This window comes from Musca autumnalis, unplaced genomic scaffold, assembly GCF_047663935.1.
Source record: "Musca autumnalis isolate F117 unplaced genomic scaffold, ASM4766393v1 scaffold_5, whole genome shotgun sequence".
Lineage (NCBI taxonomy): Eukaryota > Metazoa > Arthropoda > Insecta > Diptera > Muscidae > Musca > Musca autumnalis.
In genome coordinates, this window is record NW_027412088.1 from 184,480,398 (window position 1) to 184,497,892 (window position 17,495).

The 17,495-nt window shown below is 39.1% G+C and overlaps 1 protein-coding gene across 1 annotated transcript in view; it reads left to right on the top strand.

Annotated features, from left to right (window-relative positions):
• Nucleotides 1-17,495, top strand: part of SCAP (SREBP cleavage activating protein) — a 45,905-nt gene that overhangs the window by 2,108 nt on the left and 26,302 nt on the right. The window contains exons 2-3 of the mRNA XM_073957974.1: nucleotides 14,116-14,445; nucleotides 14,834-15,008. Coding sequence (XP_073814075.1) covers nucleotides 14,116-14,445; nucleotides 14,834-15,008 — 505 coding nt within the window. The remainder of the gene's footprint in view (nucleotides 1-14,115; nucleotides 14,446-14,833; nucleotides 15,009-17,495) is intronic.

Consider the following 17,495-nt stretch of genomic DNA (forward strand, 5'->3'; position numbering starts at 1 on the left):
CTAGTTTAGTAAAAACTAGATATTATCTATAATATTGGATAGGCTGGTTGCCATTAAGTCTGAGGAAGTATTTAAGGATTCTGGAAACTAGGGGATATTCAAACTCACCACACTGCTCATTGAAATATTAAGAATAACTAAGATTAGCTGTAGTTCAGCTTCATTCACGGGCAAAAATAGACAACATACCTACTCCTTTTTAGGAGAATCAATGGTGTTTTTGGAGGTCTATAAAAATGGCATATGGGTACATTCAAAGTACATAAATTAAACAAAAACAGCAGCGAGCCTTATAGTAGGCCAATTCTCAAAATGCCCTATAGGTTTCGATGAACCAACAACAATAGCGTTACAGCAATTTTCCAATGGAATATGGGTATTTATGATTGGGAACTTTTAATAGTTGTTAAGACTTTGAGCATACACGCGAACTTTAAAGGAAGTACATACATTTCAATACACCCGCAGGCCTTGCTGTAGGACAATTCGTGAAATTTCCTATAAGTTTTGATGAACCAACAACAATAGCATTAGAGCAAATTTTCAATGGAAATTGGAGCATGCCGCCTGCGGGGCAGCATTGGTGGTTTGATTGTGTCAGCGGTTGCTAGAACTGTTGATTGCGATCCTCGTCTAGCCAGTTCGTCTGCCATTTTGTTTCCACAAAGTAGCAATGTCCTGGTACCTAGCATAGTCGGAAACAGTTAGTTTTTGTAAGGATGCTCTTCACTCAAGGACGTCCTCATACCTGATGTTAAAGAGTGTGGGGAGGTAATTGTTGATGCGGTTTTCTATTTCTGGAATATCCCTGCCGGTGGACATAACCGTGCAGTCATCAGCATATGAAATTAGCTGGACGTTTCCGGGGGGGTTGGGCACTTTGGAGATATAGTAGTTGAATAGTAGTGGGGGTAGTACGCCCCCTTGGGCTACTCCCTGTTTATGCTTTCTGGGTTCCGATTTGTGTCCACGGAACACGACGTATGACTGTCTGCCTGCCATGTAGTTAAGCAGCCATCTCTTGAGGTAGTTGGGGAGTGTTGTTTCCATAATGTCCCTCAGGAGAATGGCGTGGTTGATCGTGTCAAAGGCTTTGGACAGGTACAGAGCCACTAATATGGTTCTGTTGGTTCTGTTGTTGTTGTAACAGTGTTTTATTATTATGTTTGTATGTTCGTTCTCCTGTTCAATCTGGCTCTGGGTCTATCTCCAGTTCCAGGAAGTTGGCTACTTCGATGGGATGTAACCACAGATCCACTGGAGTCAGATGAGTAGGCTTGGCGGGGCAGTTGAATAGGTGCTTAGTAACGTGCGGGCCCATGCCGCATACTGGGCAGATGTCTTGCATGGTGCGATCGATTCGCGTCCAATAGGAATTTAGGCGACTGCAATATCCCGAGCGTAATTGAGCCAAAACTACTCTAGTTTGTCGTGGCAGCTGACGCTTTTCTAGTGAACACCACCAGTTCAGTCTTTGTTTCGTTAACACCAAGGTAAATTGATTTGGACCATCGAGACAGCTTTGATAAGGTTGCCTGCATAAGTTACGAAATGCTAGGCAAGATTATAACCACCTCGGAATATAAGCAGTTGTTTCTACAGTTTTGCTTTAAATGTAGACATGTTGCTTAAAGAGGAGGTGTCCACATGGCTCCCAATCTTCAGGTCCATCAGTCATTCGGGTGTCTTGTGGAGAAAAGAGGTAACGCTAATGGGTTTGTAGTCTTCCGGTGTAGAGTGACTAGGTTTCTCCATATTCGGGATGTCACTGACTTTCAGATATTATTAAAACAAATAATTATAACATTATTTGACCATTCTTCACATCGCATTCTCTGCTCTTATTAAAACTTTGCAGTAAATATGTACATGTGTACTGTGTATTATGTTCATATTAACTTGCAACTGAAGCATTCTATAATAAAAGAAATATTTGCATTTCGGCCAGGCAAATCTATTTTTTCTTTATGATTTGTTTATATGTAGTGTTTTTATGTGTTCGATGCTTGCATACCACACACATTTTTGCCATAAAATTCTTTTTTTTTTCTTTTGCTAAATGTTTTTCTTTTATTTTACTGTGACTTGGTTTCTTCTGTGCATTTGGTATTTCTTTCCTTCTTTATGGGCTTTCTTGTGGTCTTGTGTTTCGTCGTGTATGATGTGCGAACCAACAAGAACTACCAGACACAGGGTCATTGTTGTTGCCCTTCCTCCTCCTCTCCTATCGTTCTGCTGTCTGCCGCCACAACTACTTAAGTTACATTTTCAATTAATTGATGTCAATTAAATCAACAATAAATGTTTGTGACATTTAGCTGGCCTCACTCTGATTGCGTCCCCCTGTATGTGTGTACCTGTGTGCTCGGTGTCGATGAGCCTATTTGTTACGTCGCTAAATGTCGTCTTCTTTCACCCACTTCCTTTTGCACGCCCATTTGTGTGTGTCATATTTCATTTTATATTTTATTAATCTGAAATATAACCTTTTTGGCCTTTTTTAATGGCATCAGCCGAAGTAACAAGCACGCTTTCTAAATGATTTTCAAGATTGATATGTATTTGTTGCTTAGTTGATTTTTGATGATGTTCTCATTCTTCATTTGTCTTTTTTTTTGTGGTGTTTGAAACACACTCGGTTACTGTGTGAAATATTATTCAATAATATTATTATTTCTATATTTAACCTTGGAAATAGACACGGGAATAATACTTTTTGCTTTGAAGAAAACTTTCATGCAGATTTTTAATGTTTTTATTTGAATTTTTTTTTTTGGAAACATTTTATATATCTTTTTAAAACAATCAGTTGGGATGCATTCAAATTTGGATGTAGAGCATAAAGTGGAAAGATGTTGTCTTTACTCCACCAAGGGATAAATAATGAGGAAAGCTTTGTGGTCTCTTTATCTTCAGAGAAAGGAAAAAACATGCTACCAACTCAGAATTGACTTCCATGTGCCTCGAACTCCGTTATATTGCACTTTGGACTCATATATTGGTGATTCAAATGTGACGTTATGCTGATTATTTTACTCGGAAGAAAATAAGGAACAAGTGTCGTTTAGGGGCACCTCTTGGATCGGTCCGAAATTTTTACCATAGGTAGCCCTTGGGACCCTGATTCCAACGATATATAATTTTCCGGGGGGAAGTCCATACTTCGCGAGATGTGGGTCTTGACATTTCGGAAATTTCGTACTTTCACACCTTTAGGTTGTTTAGGGGCACCTCTCGGATCGGGCTGAAATTTTTACAGTAGATAGCCCTTGGCATCCTGAATACAACGATATATAATTTTCCGGGGGGAAGTCCATACTTCCCGAGATATTCAGGATGCCAAGGGCTGTATACTGTAAAAATTTCGGCCCGATCCGAGAGGTGCCCCTAAACAACCTAAAGGTGTGAAAGTACGAAATTTCCGAAATGTCAAGACCCATATCTCGGGAAGTATGGACTTCCCCCCGGAAAATTATATATCGTTGTATTCAGGATGCCAAGGTCTATCTACTGTAAAATTTCAGCCCGATCCGAGAGGTGCCCCTAAACCACATTTAAGCCGAAAATAATGTCTACGCTCACACTGTTTCCGTCTCATACACTGGTACAGGGTTATCATGAATAAAAATTCCGTGCGGATTTTTTTCCTTTCCCCAATTTTACAATTTTTTATTTCCATATTTAAGTCCAAAAAGGGAATGTTTATGTCGATTTGGTGAGAATATTGAATAATTAATTGATTCTAGTAGTTTTTAGCATTTTAAAATATATATTTTAAAAGAATTTCACTTTTCAAAATTATTTTCCATGCGGAAAATTCCGCGGGAAATATTCATGATAACCCTGGTAATTACAATAACGGCACTACCTTCCAAACTCTCGAATGAGTTTTCAAGGTAGTACAAACAATTTGAAACAACCGTAACAATCCTTACAATAGCATAATTTCCAAAATACCCCATAGGTTCCGATGAATCTTCGGTCTCTGTATTAAGGCTGTCTGAAGCTCGGAATTTAAAATAGGTTAGTTTTCCCACCTACCATGGACTGGGAGCTCATACTGAAAATACTGGAACTTAAGTATCTACATCTACGTACATCTGGTTGGATTATTACTAATCTAGGCCCTTGTAGGAAGATTGTAGGATTGGAAATCAAAATTGCTGTGGAACCGATTTTATAACAGTTCCACAAACTTTTCAGAAGGAACAAGGGTGACTTCTCTCATATCAATGAGTGCACCGCGATTCATATAAGCTCAATGATATGGGACCTACTGTTTATCGCCGAGTCCGAAAGGCGTGTCTTAAGACACCACTCGTATAATCGACGCGCAGACCTTCTGAGTGCAAGGCGGCAGTGCATACCATTGCACCACAGTGGCGCCCGAATCCCGACAGGAGATTGATTCGGGTTGGGATGGACTCGGTTTCGTCTGAATCTACCACACACGATTCAATAAGAGGAAGGAAGCAACAAGAGCAGCGCATTGTGCAGGTTACATTGCAAAGCCGCTGCCACCGAACTACTCTTGTCCTCCCGAATTCTGATGTAGATTTGATTCTAACTTACGCTTCTGTGGTATGGTGGACAGCTACGGACAAGAAATGCAACGTAAAAGTACTGCAAAAAGTTTAAAGAACGTGCTGCTTAAGTATTAGCGGGGCAATGAGGACTACACCAACTAGGGCTTTAGAGACAATTTTATTTGTCCACCCAATAGAAATTCAGGTAAAGTATGAGGCAGCCATCGCAGCTATAAGACTTAAGTCGATGAGCGAGTGGATCGTAAGAGACCACCAAACATACCACCAAAGCATATTACAGGCTACAACGGGTGAGTCAATAGATCATATTGTATCAGACCGTATACCTGAAACAATTGAATCCGCCTTGTGTGAAATTTTAATACTGGACAGGGACATGTGGATCGATGGAACGGATGCCAACTGGAAGCTGTGTGTTCACAGATGGGGCCGTTCTAGGGAGGGAGAACGGGTATGGGTCTATATTTCGGAGACCAGGAAACTAGAATCTCCCTTCGACTGCCGGATCATAATACGATCCTACAGGCCGAAATCCGAGCGATCACAGAGTGTCTGAACTGGTTTAAAGCTAACACAAGGCCAATCACTGTAAACATCCTAGCGGACAGTAACGCAGCAATTAAAGCAATAACAAGCAAGACGGTGAAATCAAAAACTGTCCTGCAGTGTAAAAAATCAATCAACGACTACTCCCACCATGGTTCGGTTAACATTATATGGGTACCAGGACATCAAGGGATTAGGGGTAACGAGATAGCTAACTCCTTGACAAGGCAAGCCAGGGAGCAAACTACGATAGATAACGCTAAGCCTTTAAAAGCGTCGCGTCTAGAGTTAAAGGCATCGGCAGAAAACGCCCATACATCCCTCTGGAACACTGAAGAGAAAGGGAAAAATACAAAAATCCTCTGGGGAAACGCATACGAGGATAAAACAAAGGAACTCCTTCAAATGAGTAAAAAGGACATTAGTAGACTGACAGGCATCCTTACAGGACACCTAGGGCTACAAGCACACCTGCACAAAATTGGTTGTGCAGAAAGCAGCGAATGCAGAGCATGCGGAGAGGACGACGAAACGTTGGAGCACTATCTCTGTCATTGCCCAGCCTTCGCGATGCTAAGAAACCAATTTCTAGGAAATAACACTATACTAGAACTCCACCAAATTAGAGCAAGCGAGTTCAAAAACTTAAGAGATTATGTCAATGGCACAGAATTTCTTAACTGATAAATTTATTTTCTTTCAATAAATTAAGCAATAAAAAATTTATTCCCCTTAGGCTTCCGCAATTAGAGTGCACAACAGGCCTATACTGGCTTAAGTGTATGTCCATACGGGCATGTGGCGATTCTTATATCGCCCCTCTTTTCAACCTAACCTAACCTAACCATTTGATTAAGACACATTTAAGGCGTCTATAGAGACACCTATGTAGAAGGCGTTGGGTATAAAATGCCTTGGTCTTCCCTGCTTCTAATAATATTTACAAAACAAATTAAATACCACTCTTCTCCTCTTTCATTTTTTTCTTCTTATTCCTAACATTGAAATTGTTAATTAATTGCTAAATACAAACAAACCTCAAAAACCAAATGCCAATTTGCATTATTAGTTCTCATGCAGGAAAATGCTTTGGACGCAACTTATTGATAATCATATTGAAATTGACGTAGCCATTAGAAACCCGTCATCAAAGGGCGAGGAAAATGAATTGTATAGCAGCCAACCAGTCAGCTAAGCAAGGCCTCTATCAGCAGCAGTTTAAACTAAGTGCGTTGCATTTGTTTTAATTTGTATTATTTTGTCTTCAACTTTTAGTGCATCTAAAAGGTAGTGCAATAAAGGTATTGATTTCGATGTAAGGAGGGCAAACATTTGTTGGTCTCAATTATTGCTGGGTAAAAAAAAATCCCCAAAAAATTCAAAGGCAAGAACAGATGTGCTTTGGATAAGAAATTCAACGCCTATAAAGATTGATGCCCTGTAGTAGTTAATTGCCAGAACTCATTTTTTGAGTTACGGACAAAAATCGGTAAAATTAAAACACAAAATTATGAATGAAAAGTTCAAATTAACGTTGACAATACTGTTGCTGTCGGTTGAACCTTACGGCTATTGTTTATTGGTCGCTAACTCGCCGAATATTATCGTTAATTACCGAAATTACAAGCATTTTAATTTTACCGATTTTTGTCGGTAACTCGAAAAATGATTTACAGAATTCCACTACAAATATATGTATTTACATCAGCCTCTTAACATTCAGATTATTAGAAAGGCATGGTTAAAAAGTTCAAAAGTCGTAATATTTTGCATTGTTCGAGAATTCTATTTCAAATAACAAACCCTGACTTTTGTAGTGATATCCATAAAAATGGATCAATTACAAACCGGAAATATTTATATACAATTTACTTAGGTTTTGCCCACCAGGTCATATATGGCAAACATATTCCTATTTTAGACTTAAGCTACGACGTTACGCATTCAATTATTATTGCAAATTAAAAAAAAAAATAATAATTATTCTTCCTCCATCGATTAAATGAATAATTATTGGCAATTAAGAGGAATTAGATTAGCATTGTATTAACAGTAGCTACTTTTATTTGTTATAATTATTTTAAATATTTTGTCACTACTGTTTTCTTTTGGCAGAATACTGCTTTTTATTATGCCAATTGACTCATCCCTAGGAGGTGAGACTTATTTCGATTTCTTATTCAGGCATTTAATGGCATTGTCTTTCATTGGGAAAACAGTAGCATGGTGGCTGTACCTGTTGCTAAGATTCCATGTAAGATGATAATGTCAGTATGAATACCTCCCTTCTCCCATGGAACAGGAGAGAATATTGAAGTTAGTCGAGAAGCAGAAAGTCGGTCTTTAGATGGGAAAGTGGAGAATTCTAAATTGAATTAAATTAAAGAACGATGGGATCGTCATTACTATGGCCTCCGATAAGTCTAGAGAAGACTATTGACGACGTCTTTCTTTATACAAGGTGGCGCAAAGGTAATCCTCCTATCAGAAAATGCGATAATTTGTGCGATTGGCTCCTAATGTCAGTTCTGTTTTGACATTTGTGTAGTAAACCCAAGCGAAATACACGTTAATAAACAATGTTACGCTACACTGCTCCAGAACGCGGAATGTTGGTGACTATTTATTTGACCAATAATCGGTCGTCACAGACGTTTAGCCGCTCGCCTCGAAGAGACTGGCACAACACGAGAGGCAGACCCCGGAGTATCCGTATCTCCTTGTCATCACCTGAATGCACAAATCACCATATAGCCATCAGTTACACATCACCACCATCTAAAAGCACAGCACATCAACAGACATATATCATCACCCACAGTCACACAGCACCACATAGCTCTATCCACAACAGGCACCACACCACTTGTCCTCCACACCACCATTATCTTCACATCAGTTACATATCATCACCATCTACAACTCAACCAACATCAACACACATAGCCATATCCAGCATCTACAATCAAATAGCCCAAACCACACATCAATACAACATCTTTCACCTCTACACCACAAATAATTTAATAGTTTGGATGATCACAATGGACCTCAAGGTCTCCGAGTGGAGTAGCTGTCAACATGGCAGCTGCGCATCCTGAACCTAACCTAACCTATCCGTTCTGCAGAGAATATTGCTGCTGTAGCCGAGGATGTCATGGAAGCGCCGTCGACATAGACCAGACGACGTGCCACGCATATGGGTATCAGTTGACGGTCTTTACAGCGAATTTTGGTACAAGATTTGAAGATGTTTCCGTACAAAGTCCAGACGGTGCATCAGCTGTTAAATGCCGACCGCCAATCGCGTCTAACATACGATCAAGCCATCCTTAATCACCACCAAGAGGAAGATGATTTTTCATCAAAAATAATCATGAGTGATGAGCGCTCCAGCCTTCTTTTTGTGGGGCTTTTTGAAGTCGCGGGTTTATGTCAACAATCCTCAGACTCTGTCAGCTCTTAAAGACAATATCTGCCAAGAATGTGAGGACCTATCGCCGGAATTTTTGGCCAAAGTGATGGAAAATGCCATAAAAAGGGCTCAAATGACAATAAACTGTGGCGGCGGCCATTTACACTGTGCAACAAAATGGAGCTCGAGGTCTGGGGGGTGGAAAATTCCTTTTGGGTATGAAAGCCCTTGATGAGTATATACAGAAACCCAAATGGCAGATCCGCCGTGAGTCGAACTTTTAAGTTATGGCGTGATGAATTTTTCACTGGAAACCCTATAAGCCATCATAAATTAGCGTTATATCTTTGTTAGCTGTTGATTTGGCTTATTGTTGATATGACATGTCTTCAGTCAAATCTTATGAGGATCTTTTTTGTAGAACATTTCGACCTTCTAACTCGCTTCCTTCCATGTCCTTTTCGTCCTTTATTTCAGGAAACGCAATAAAAGTACCACAAGATGACGTTTTTCAGCTTCGAAATGTTCTGCAAAAATGTCGCTCAGAAAATTTTAGGTATGGCTCTCATTGACAACTAATTGATTTTGTGGCGTTTTCATAGTCATTTTTGACATTTACCCTGTTTTGGCTCGGAAAAATACTATATTTTGTTTTTTGTATATTCGTTACAGAACATACAAAAACACAAAACACAGTTTTTTCTGAGCAAACAGGGGTAAATGTCAAAAATGACTATGAAAACGCCACAAAATCGATTAGTTGTCAATGAGAGTCATACCTAAAATTTTCTGAGCAACATATTTGCAGAAAATTTCGATGCTGAAAAACGTCATCTTGTGGTACTTTTATTGCGTTTCCTGAAATAAAGGACGAAAAGGACATGGAAGGAAGCGAGTTAGAAAGTCGAAATGTTCTACAAAAAAGATCCTCATAAGATTTGACTGAAGACATGTCATATAAACAATAAGCCAAATCAACAGCGAACAAAGATATAACGCTAATTTATGATGGCTTATAGGGTTTCCAGTGAAAAATTCACCACGCCATAACTCAAAAGTTCGACTCACGGCGGATCTGCCATTTGGGTTTCTGTATATACTCATCAAGGGCTTTCATACCCAAAAGGAATTTTCCACCCCCCAAAATTTCGGTTCACAGTGTTATCTGATATCATATTCTCGACTTGATGTAAAAAAAATTAAAAGACCAAATAAAAATAATCCACAAGAAGAATCAAACTTTTTCATTTTTTTTTTTTTAATTACAGCCAAAAAACATCGGAAGATTACTTTTGCGCCACCTTGTAGATGATCCAAAAGTAGTCTTGTAGACTACCCAAAGATAGTCTTTATAGACGAAGATAGATGCTTTGTATACAATCAGAAGGAATATTTTATGGGCGATCAGAAGTGAGACTTTATGGACGACCATAAGTGAATCTTTATATACGTTCAGTAGGGCGTATTTGTAGACAATAAAAAGCGAGTCTTTATGGACGACTAAAAGGAGTCTTAATGGACAACCAATAGCAGTCTTTGTAGACGACCCGAAGATAGTCTTTATATAGGAACAGAAGAGATTCTTCTCGGAGCGAGTTTTTATGGGCCATAAGGAAGTCTTTAAAGTCAACTAGAAAGGAGTCTATGGACGTCCAGAAGGAAGGCTTTATGAACGACCAGAAAGGAGTTTTTTATAGACGACCAGAAGGTAGTTTTTATAGACGACCGGGATGGAGTCTTTATAGACGACCAGGAGGAAGCCTTTATGGGCGTCCAAAGGATTCTTTATCGACGACCAGAAATCATTTTTTGAAGGAGCCTTTACAGACGATCAAAAGGCAGTACATATTTATAGACGAGCAAAAGGCACTTTTATAGGCGACAAAAAGGGAGTCTTCATATGCGACCAGAAGCAAGTCTTTATAGACGACCAGAACGTAGTTTTTATACACTACCAGAAGTGAGTCTTTATGGACGACCAGAAGTGAGTCTTAATGGACGACTAAAAGGAGTCTTTATGGACGACTAAAAGGAGTCTTTATGGACAACCGAATGGAGTTTTCATAGACGACCATAAGGGAGTCTTTATGAACAACCAGAAGGGAGTATTTATGGGCGACCAGAAGGAAGTATTTATAGACGATCAGAAAGGAGTCTTCGTACATTACCAGTATGAATTGAAGGTAGTCTACATAGACTACCAGAAAGGTGTCATTATGGACGACGAGAAGGCTGTCTTTATGGACGAACAGAATGGAGTCGCTGTAGATGACGATATGTGAGTCTTTATAGACGACCAGAAGGACTCTTTATAGACGACCAGAAGGAAGTCTTTATAGACAATCAGAAGGCAGTATTTATAAGCGACCAAAAGGGGGTCTCTATGGACACCTAAAAGGCAGTCTTTGTAAACCACATCCTTGTAATCAACCAACAGGGAGTCTTTATGAGAGTCTTAAAAGGAGCCTTTATAGACTAACAGAAAGAAGTCTTTATGGACGAAAAATAGAAAGTCTTTAACGACAAAGAGGAGACTTTATCGATTTAACTTTAACTTTATCGATCAAAACGAGCCTTCATACACAACCAGAAAAGAGTCTTCTGGGTCGATCTTGCATTGCCACTAAACTTTTGTCAGTTGTCTGCGCGACTGAGATGAAATGTTGTACCATTAATGTCAACTCAACTGGGTGGTCGATAAACATCCCAGCAAAATAAATTGGAAGTAGTGCAATGTAGACTAGTTCTTTCACGGCATGTTTTTATGCAGTTCAAACGGAGTCGTGAAAAAGGCACTCCATTCCTCACATTTTAACCGCATTTGGATGCAATCCAAAGAATCACATCCATTTGTAACATTTTAACAACATCCGGAGGCAGTTCAACGGAGTCGTGAAAAAGGCACTCCAATTCCTCACAATTTAACAGCATCCGGATGCAGTGCAAACGGAGTCGTGAAGAAGGCACTCCGTTCACTACATTTTATTAGCAGTTGTTAGAGATCCCTACATGTACATAAATCAGTTTGTACATCTCTACAGGCAGCGGAATACATTTCCAAAAAGAGATAATCGTGTTAGCATTTCCAAACATTTGTTAATACAAACTAAATAATATTTAATTTGTGAACATTTTTCCGGTAACTCACGAGAAGAAAATTTCCCAGTGGAGTGCTGTTGGAGTACATGTCGAAATCTTAACTGGTGATGGGAAGACAATATCAAATCCATTTAGCAGATGAAGCAAAAGCACTTAAGCTTGGATTAAATGAAGAGCGGAGGAAACACACATGTTTGCGATTGAATTCAATAGAGAATTTTCATAATTTGTGTTAATTTAATAAAGTTATTAATATTTTTGTTTTACACAAATAATAAATGCATTTTATTTTGTTATTCAAAACACGTGCTCTGGACTGCCTCCTATTCTACCCCAAAGGGTCAGTTAAAATGCAATGCCAAAGGGTCAGTTAAAATGCAGTGCCAAAGGTTCAGTTAAAATGCAATGCCAAAGGGTCAGTTAAAATGCGGTGCAATGGAGTGCTTCTTTCCGGGGTCACTCCCTTGTAAAAATCATGAGTGAAAATGCATAATTTGATGCACTTCTAAATCACTTGTACATATCATTTAACTGCCTCTTTGGAGGCAAACTTTTCGCTGGGATGTTATCGATCAGTGTTTTTTCAAACTTGTGACCTCTATTCGCCAAAAAAAAAGAACTATTTTAAAAATAATTTGCTTTGTTGTTTTGATGTCCTCTTTTTTGCAACTTCGACGCGGAGTGGGACGAACACTGTCCATTGGGGAGGAGAAACAACGGCTTGCTCCCCTTCAACAGTTGGCATTATTTTTATTTCATCTTCATCCCATGATTCCACAATACCATAAACCGATAAATTCTCTTCTTGTGATGGACCACCACCAGTGGCGTTGAAGTTTCTTTTATTTTGAGACATTTTCTTTTTCAACTTTGCTTTAAAGTGAATCCAGACTGTCTGCCACACTTCAGGTGTTCGTGTTGGAGGTCCATGGATGTTTAAACTATCCGAAATGGACCTCCACGCTTCATCCGCTGTGGCTTTGGTTTCACCAAAAACCCGAACTCCTCGGGCTAAGTTTGGATTTTCACTCTGTTTATCAATTAATATTTCGAACTGTTGCTTTGTCGTTATTTTCACCATATTGATACACAAAATTAATTAATGATGCAAAGAATCGATAATTGTTAACAAAATTTTTATTTTTCCGTCTATTTTACTTCTTGTTTCTTCGAAAATGTTCACTGCAACTGAAAATTGGTGGTTGCTGAAAAACAGCCGCTTCGTCAACTGAGATACGCAACTTCAGTTGAGTGTTGCCATACGTGGATCAATTTTGACAACTGGCAACGCCACTCAAGGATAATTGTTATCGATGATCGACCCCTTTATAGACGACGAGAAGGCAGTCTTTATAGACAACCAAAGGAAGTCTTTATGGACGATCAACAAGAGTTCTTATAGACGACTCGAAGGGAGTCTATATAGACGACCAAAAGGAAGTTTATAGACGACCAAATGGAAGGGTTTATAGACTACCAGAATGGAGTCTTTATAGACGATCAATATTGAGTTTTTATAGACGATCAGTCTTTCTTAAGCGACCAGAAGGGAGTCTTTTTTTTTAAACGATCGGTAGTGGAATTAAAACGCAAAATTATGAATGAAAAGTATCAATAATAGTTGACAACACTGTTGCTATCGGTAGGATGTAGCAACATCATTATTTTGGTTGTTAACTTACCGAAAATTTTCGTTAATTACCGAAATTATAAGCAATTTTCATTTTATCGATATTTGTCGGTAACTCTAAAAATGAGTTACAGAATTCCACTACAGAAGTGAGTCTTTATAGATGAGGATGTTATATCCGACGAAATGGGAGTTTTATAGAGTACCACAAGGAAGCATTTATAGACGAACAGATGGGAGTCCTTATAGGAATATTCAGTTCAGAATTTTGTTCGAAAAGTCTGCGTTAAATCGGATATCGTTCAGATACTTTGTAGCGAAGTTAAAACAATAAAACAATTTGGCATATCTTTCCTTTACCGACCCACCGCAGAAAATTATGAAAAAAATACCACAGATAGTGCTTTTTATGCCGATTCCAACGATGTATTTCTTTTGTTGGGGAAATGTATACTTACCGAGATATATGCCTCCGAAGTTCCGAAAATTCCCTTGTTTACTTGGGGAAAAATTTATGATTTCAAAAAAAGTTTGTTCGCGTAGCCGAAATTCGCTCCTGTCCATAGGAGAAAGTCTTAAATCCCCAGCCGAAGGCCGGCTACTTAAGAAAACTTACGATTTAAAGGAAATTTTTGTATTTTTTTCTGCGAAGGGTCGGTAAAGGAAATTTGTTCCAACAATTTCTTTAATCTAAGAAAACTTATTTAAAAAATACGCAATACAAAGGTTGATATTTCCCCTAAAAAGTATTGCTTAAAAAACATACATACATTTGTATATATTCTTTAAAACTCCCTCACTGAGTGTCTGATTGAACTTCTTAATTTATTCGTATTTTTAATTGTAATCTCTAATCGTTCTTTATTTTTTCTTTACAGTTACCCGCTCATCAACATCCCCTTACCGGGTACAATACCCACAAAAATCGTTCTACCATTTGAGGGTAAATATTCGCTATTCGGTGAAGGTGGTGAACAGCGATCGAATTATTCTCTTGTCAAGAACATATTCAATGTGAATAATGCCTCGTATGAACCGCATGTACCGTGGGCCCAAAATTCTCCCTATTTTTATGTGCAACAGATTACACTGCGTTCAAGTGTGCTGCCCTGGACCGATGATATGCAGTTAATGGATGCGTTTCGAGCGCCACTTTATGAAGTATTTCGTTTATTGGAAATTGTGCGGAATCACGAAACGGCAGACAAGTAAGTTTAGAAAAAAGAAGGGAAGGGTGTTGTGGTGTTTGTTTGCTTGATTTGTTTAGTTTAGCTAATGCTGCTTATTATTGTTGTCATATTAACTCGACTTTCAATAGCCGAGAAGCGACAATAACCATAGCCACATACTCTCGGAACGTAATTTGTGTTGATCATTCATCAAACAACAGCAACTATTTGTTTGGTTGTTGATATTGCCATTGTTGTTGTTACTATTCAAAGTCTATATTTAAACATATAAGTATTGTTATTATTATTATACCTAGTTGACGTATTTTTTGTTCTTTTCGTAGTTGTTGTTCAATTTCATTCATTCATTCGCGTTATTTGTACTTCAATTTGTATTTAATTTTGGTTTTTTGTATTTTTTTTATAGTCAACGCACTTTGGATAAGATCTGTTTACGTGTGGATAATGTCAAGCGACCACAAAATGAGCAAATTTTTCCGGAATATGATTGCCTTGTGCTGTCACCGGCTAATCTGTGGGGCCAAAGTATACAAAATTTTACCGGTGATGCAAATATATTGAATACAGTATTTCAATATCACGTAAGTACATGTTCCCCCCTCAACCAACCTCTCTTCCAATGATTATTAAGTTAATTGTCATTAAGGTTCCCAGTACTTACCTCCGTTTGTGTAACTCTGTTTTATATTAATGGAGCATTCAAATAGATGTTGTAATGGAAACGTATTACAGATCCATGACGTCAAGATTATTTTGCTAATTGGAAAATAATTTTATGGACATTTGACATGAGACAACGTTATTTAAATAGTAAAAGGGTTTTGGATAATATGAAAGACGACCGGAAGGAATTCTTGGTAGACTTCCAGAATTGAGCCTCATTGAAAGACCAGAAAGAAGAGAGTATTAATATACGACCATATGGGAGTCTTTATGGACCACCAGAAGGGAGTATTTATAGATGACAAGAAGGGAGTTTTTATAGACGACAAGAAGGGGGTTTTTATAGACGACAAGAAGGGGGTTTTTATATACGACAAGAAGGGGATCTTTATAGACGACAAGAAGGGAGTCCTTATTGACTACCGGAATGGAGTCTTTATAGACTACCAGAAAGGAGTATTTATAGACAACCAGAAGAGAGTCCTTGTGGACTTCAGAGGGAATCTCTATCGAAAAGCCTCCATAGAAGAAAGCCTGCTTCGGTGGACGCTGCCTGAAAGAATCACCCTTTCTATCAGAATGGGTCCATAGAAGCACCCTTTCTATCATAAAGGGTCCATAGAAGCACCCTTTCTATCAGAAAGGGTCCATAGAAGCACCCTTTCTATCAGAAAGGGTCCATAGAAGCACCCTTTCTATCAGAAAGGGTCCATAGAAGCAACCTTTCTATCAGAAAGGGTCCATAGAAGCACCCTTTCTATCAGAAAGAGTCCATAGAAGCACCCTTTCTCTCAGAAAGGGTCCATAGAAGCACCCTTTCTTTCAGAAGGGGCCTATAGAAGCACCCTTTCTTTCAGAAGGGGCCTATAGAAGCACCCTTTCTTTCAGAAGGGGCCTATAGAAGCACCCTTTCTTTCAGAAGGGGCCTATAGAAGCACCCTTTCTATCAGAAAGGGTCCATAGAAGCACCCTTTCTATCAGAAAGGGTCCATAGAAGCACCCTTTCTATCAGAAAGTGTCCATAGAAACACCCTTTCTTTCAGAAAGTATCTATATAAGCACCATTTCTTTCAGAAGGGGCCTATAGAAGCACCCTTTCTTTCCGAAGGGGCCTATAGAAGCACCCTTTCTTTCAGAAGGGGCCTATAGAAGCACCCTTTCTATCAGAAAGGGTCCATAGAAGCACCCTTTCTATCAGAAAGGGTCTATAGAAGCACGCTTTCTATCAGAATGTGTCCATAGAAGCACCCTTTCTTTCAGAAAGGGTCTATAGAAGCACGCTTTCTTTCAGAGAGGGTCTATAGATGCACCCTTTCTTTCAGAGAGGGTCTATAGAAGCACCCTTTCCTTCAGAGAGGGTCTATAGATGCACCCTTTCTTTCAGAGGGGGTCTATAGAAGCACACTTTCTTTCAGATAGGGTCTATAGAAGCACCCTTTCTTTCAGAGAGGGTCTATAGATGCACCCTTTCTTTCAGAGAGGGTCTATAGAAGCACCCTTTCTATCAGAAAGGGTCTATAGAAGCACCCTTTCTATCAGAAAGTGTCCATAGAAGCACCCTTTCTATCAGAAAGGGTCCATAGAAGCACCCTTTCTATCAGAAAGTGTCCATAGAAGCACCCTTTCTATCAGAAAGTGTCCATAGAAGCACACTTTCTTTCAGAAAGGATTTATAGAAGCACACTTTCTTTCAGAAAGGATTTATAGAAGCACACTTTCTTTCAGAAGGGGTCTATAGAAGCACGCTTTCTTTCAGAGAGGGTCTATAGATGCACCCTTTCTGTCAGAAAGGGTCTATAGAAGCACCCTTTCTATCCGAAAGTGTCCATAGAAGCACCCTTTCTATCACAAAGGGTCCATAGAAGCACCCTTTCTATCAGAAAGTGTCCATAGAAGCACCCTTTCTTTCAGAAGGGGCCTATAGATGCACCCTTTCTTTCAGAAGGGGCCTATAGAAGCACCCTTTCTTTCAGAAGGGGCCTATAGAAGCACCCTTTCTATCAGAAAGGGTCTATAGAAGCACGCTTTCTTTCAGAGAGGGTCTATAGATGCACACTTTCTTTCAGAGAGGGTCTATAGAAGCACCCTTTCCTTCAGAAAGGGTCTATAGAAGCACCCTTTCTTTCAGAAGGGGCCATAGAAGCACACTTTCTATCAGAAAGGGTCCATAGAAGCACCCTTTCTATCAGAAAAGGTCCATAGAAGCACCCTTTCTATCAGAAAGGTTCTATAGAAGCACGCTTTCTTTCCGGGAGGGTCTATAGAAGCACCCTTTCTATCAGAAAGTGTCCATAGAAGCACCCTTTCTATCAGAAAGGGTCTATATAGAAGCACCCTTTCTATCAGAAAGGGTCTATATAGAAGCACCCTTTCTTTCAGAAAGGGTCTATAGAAGCACCCTTTCT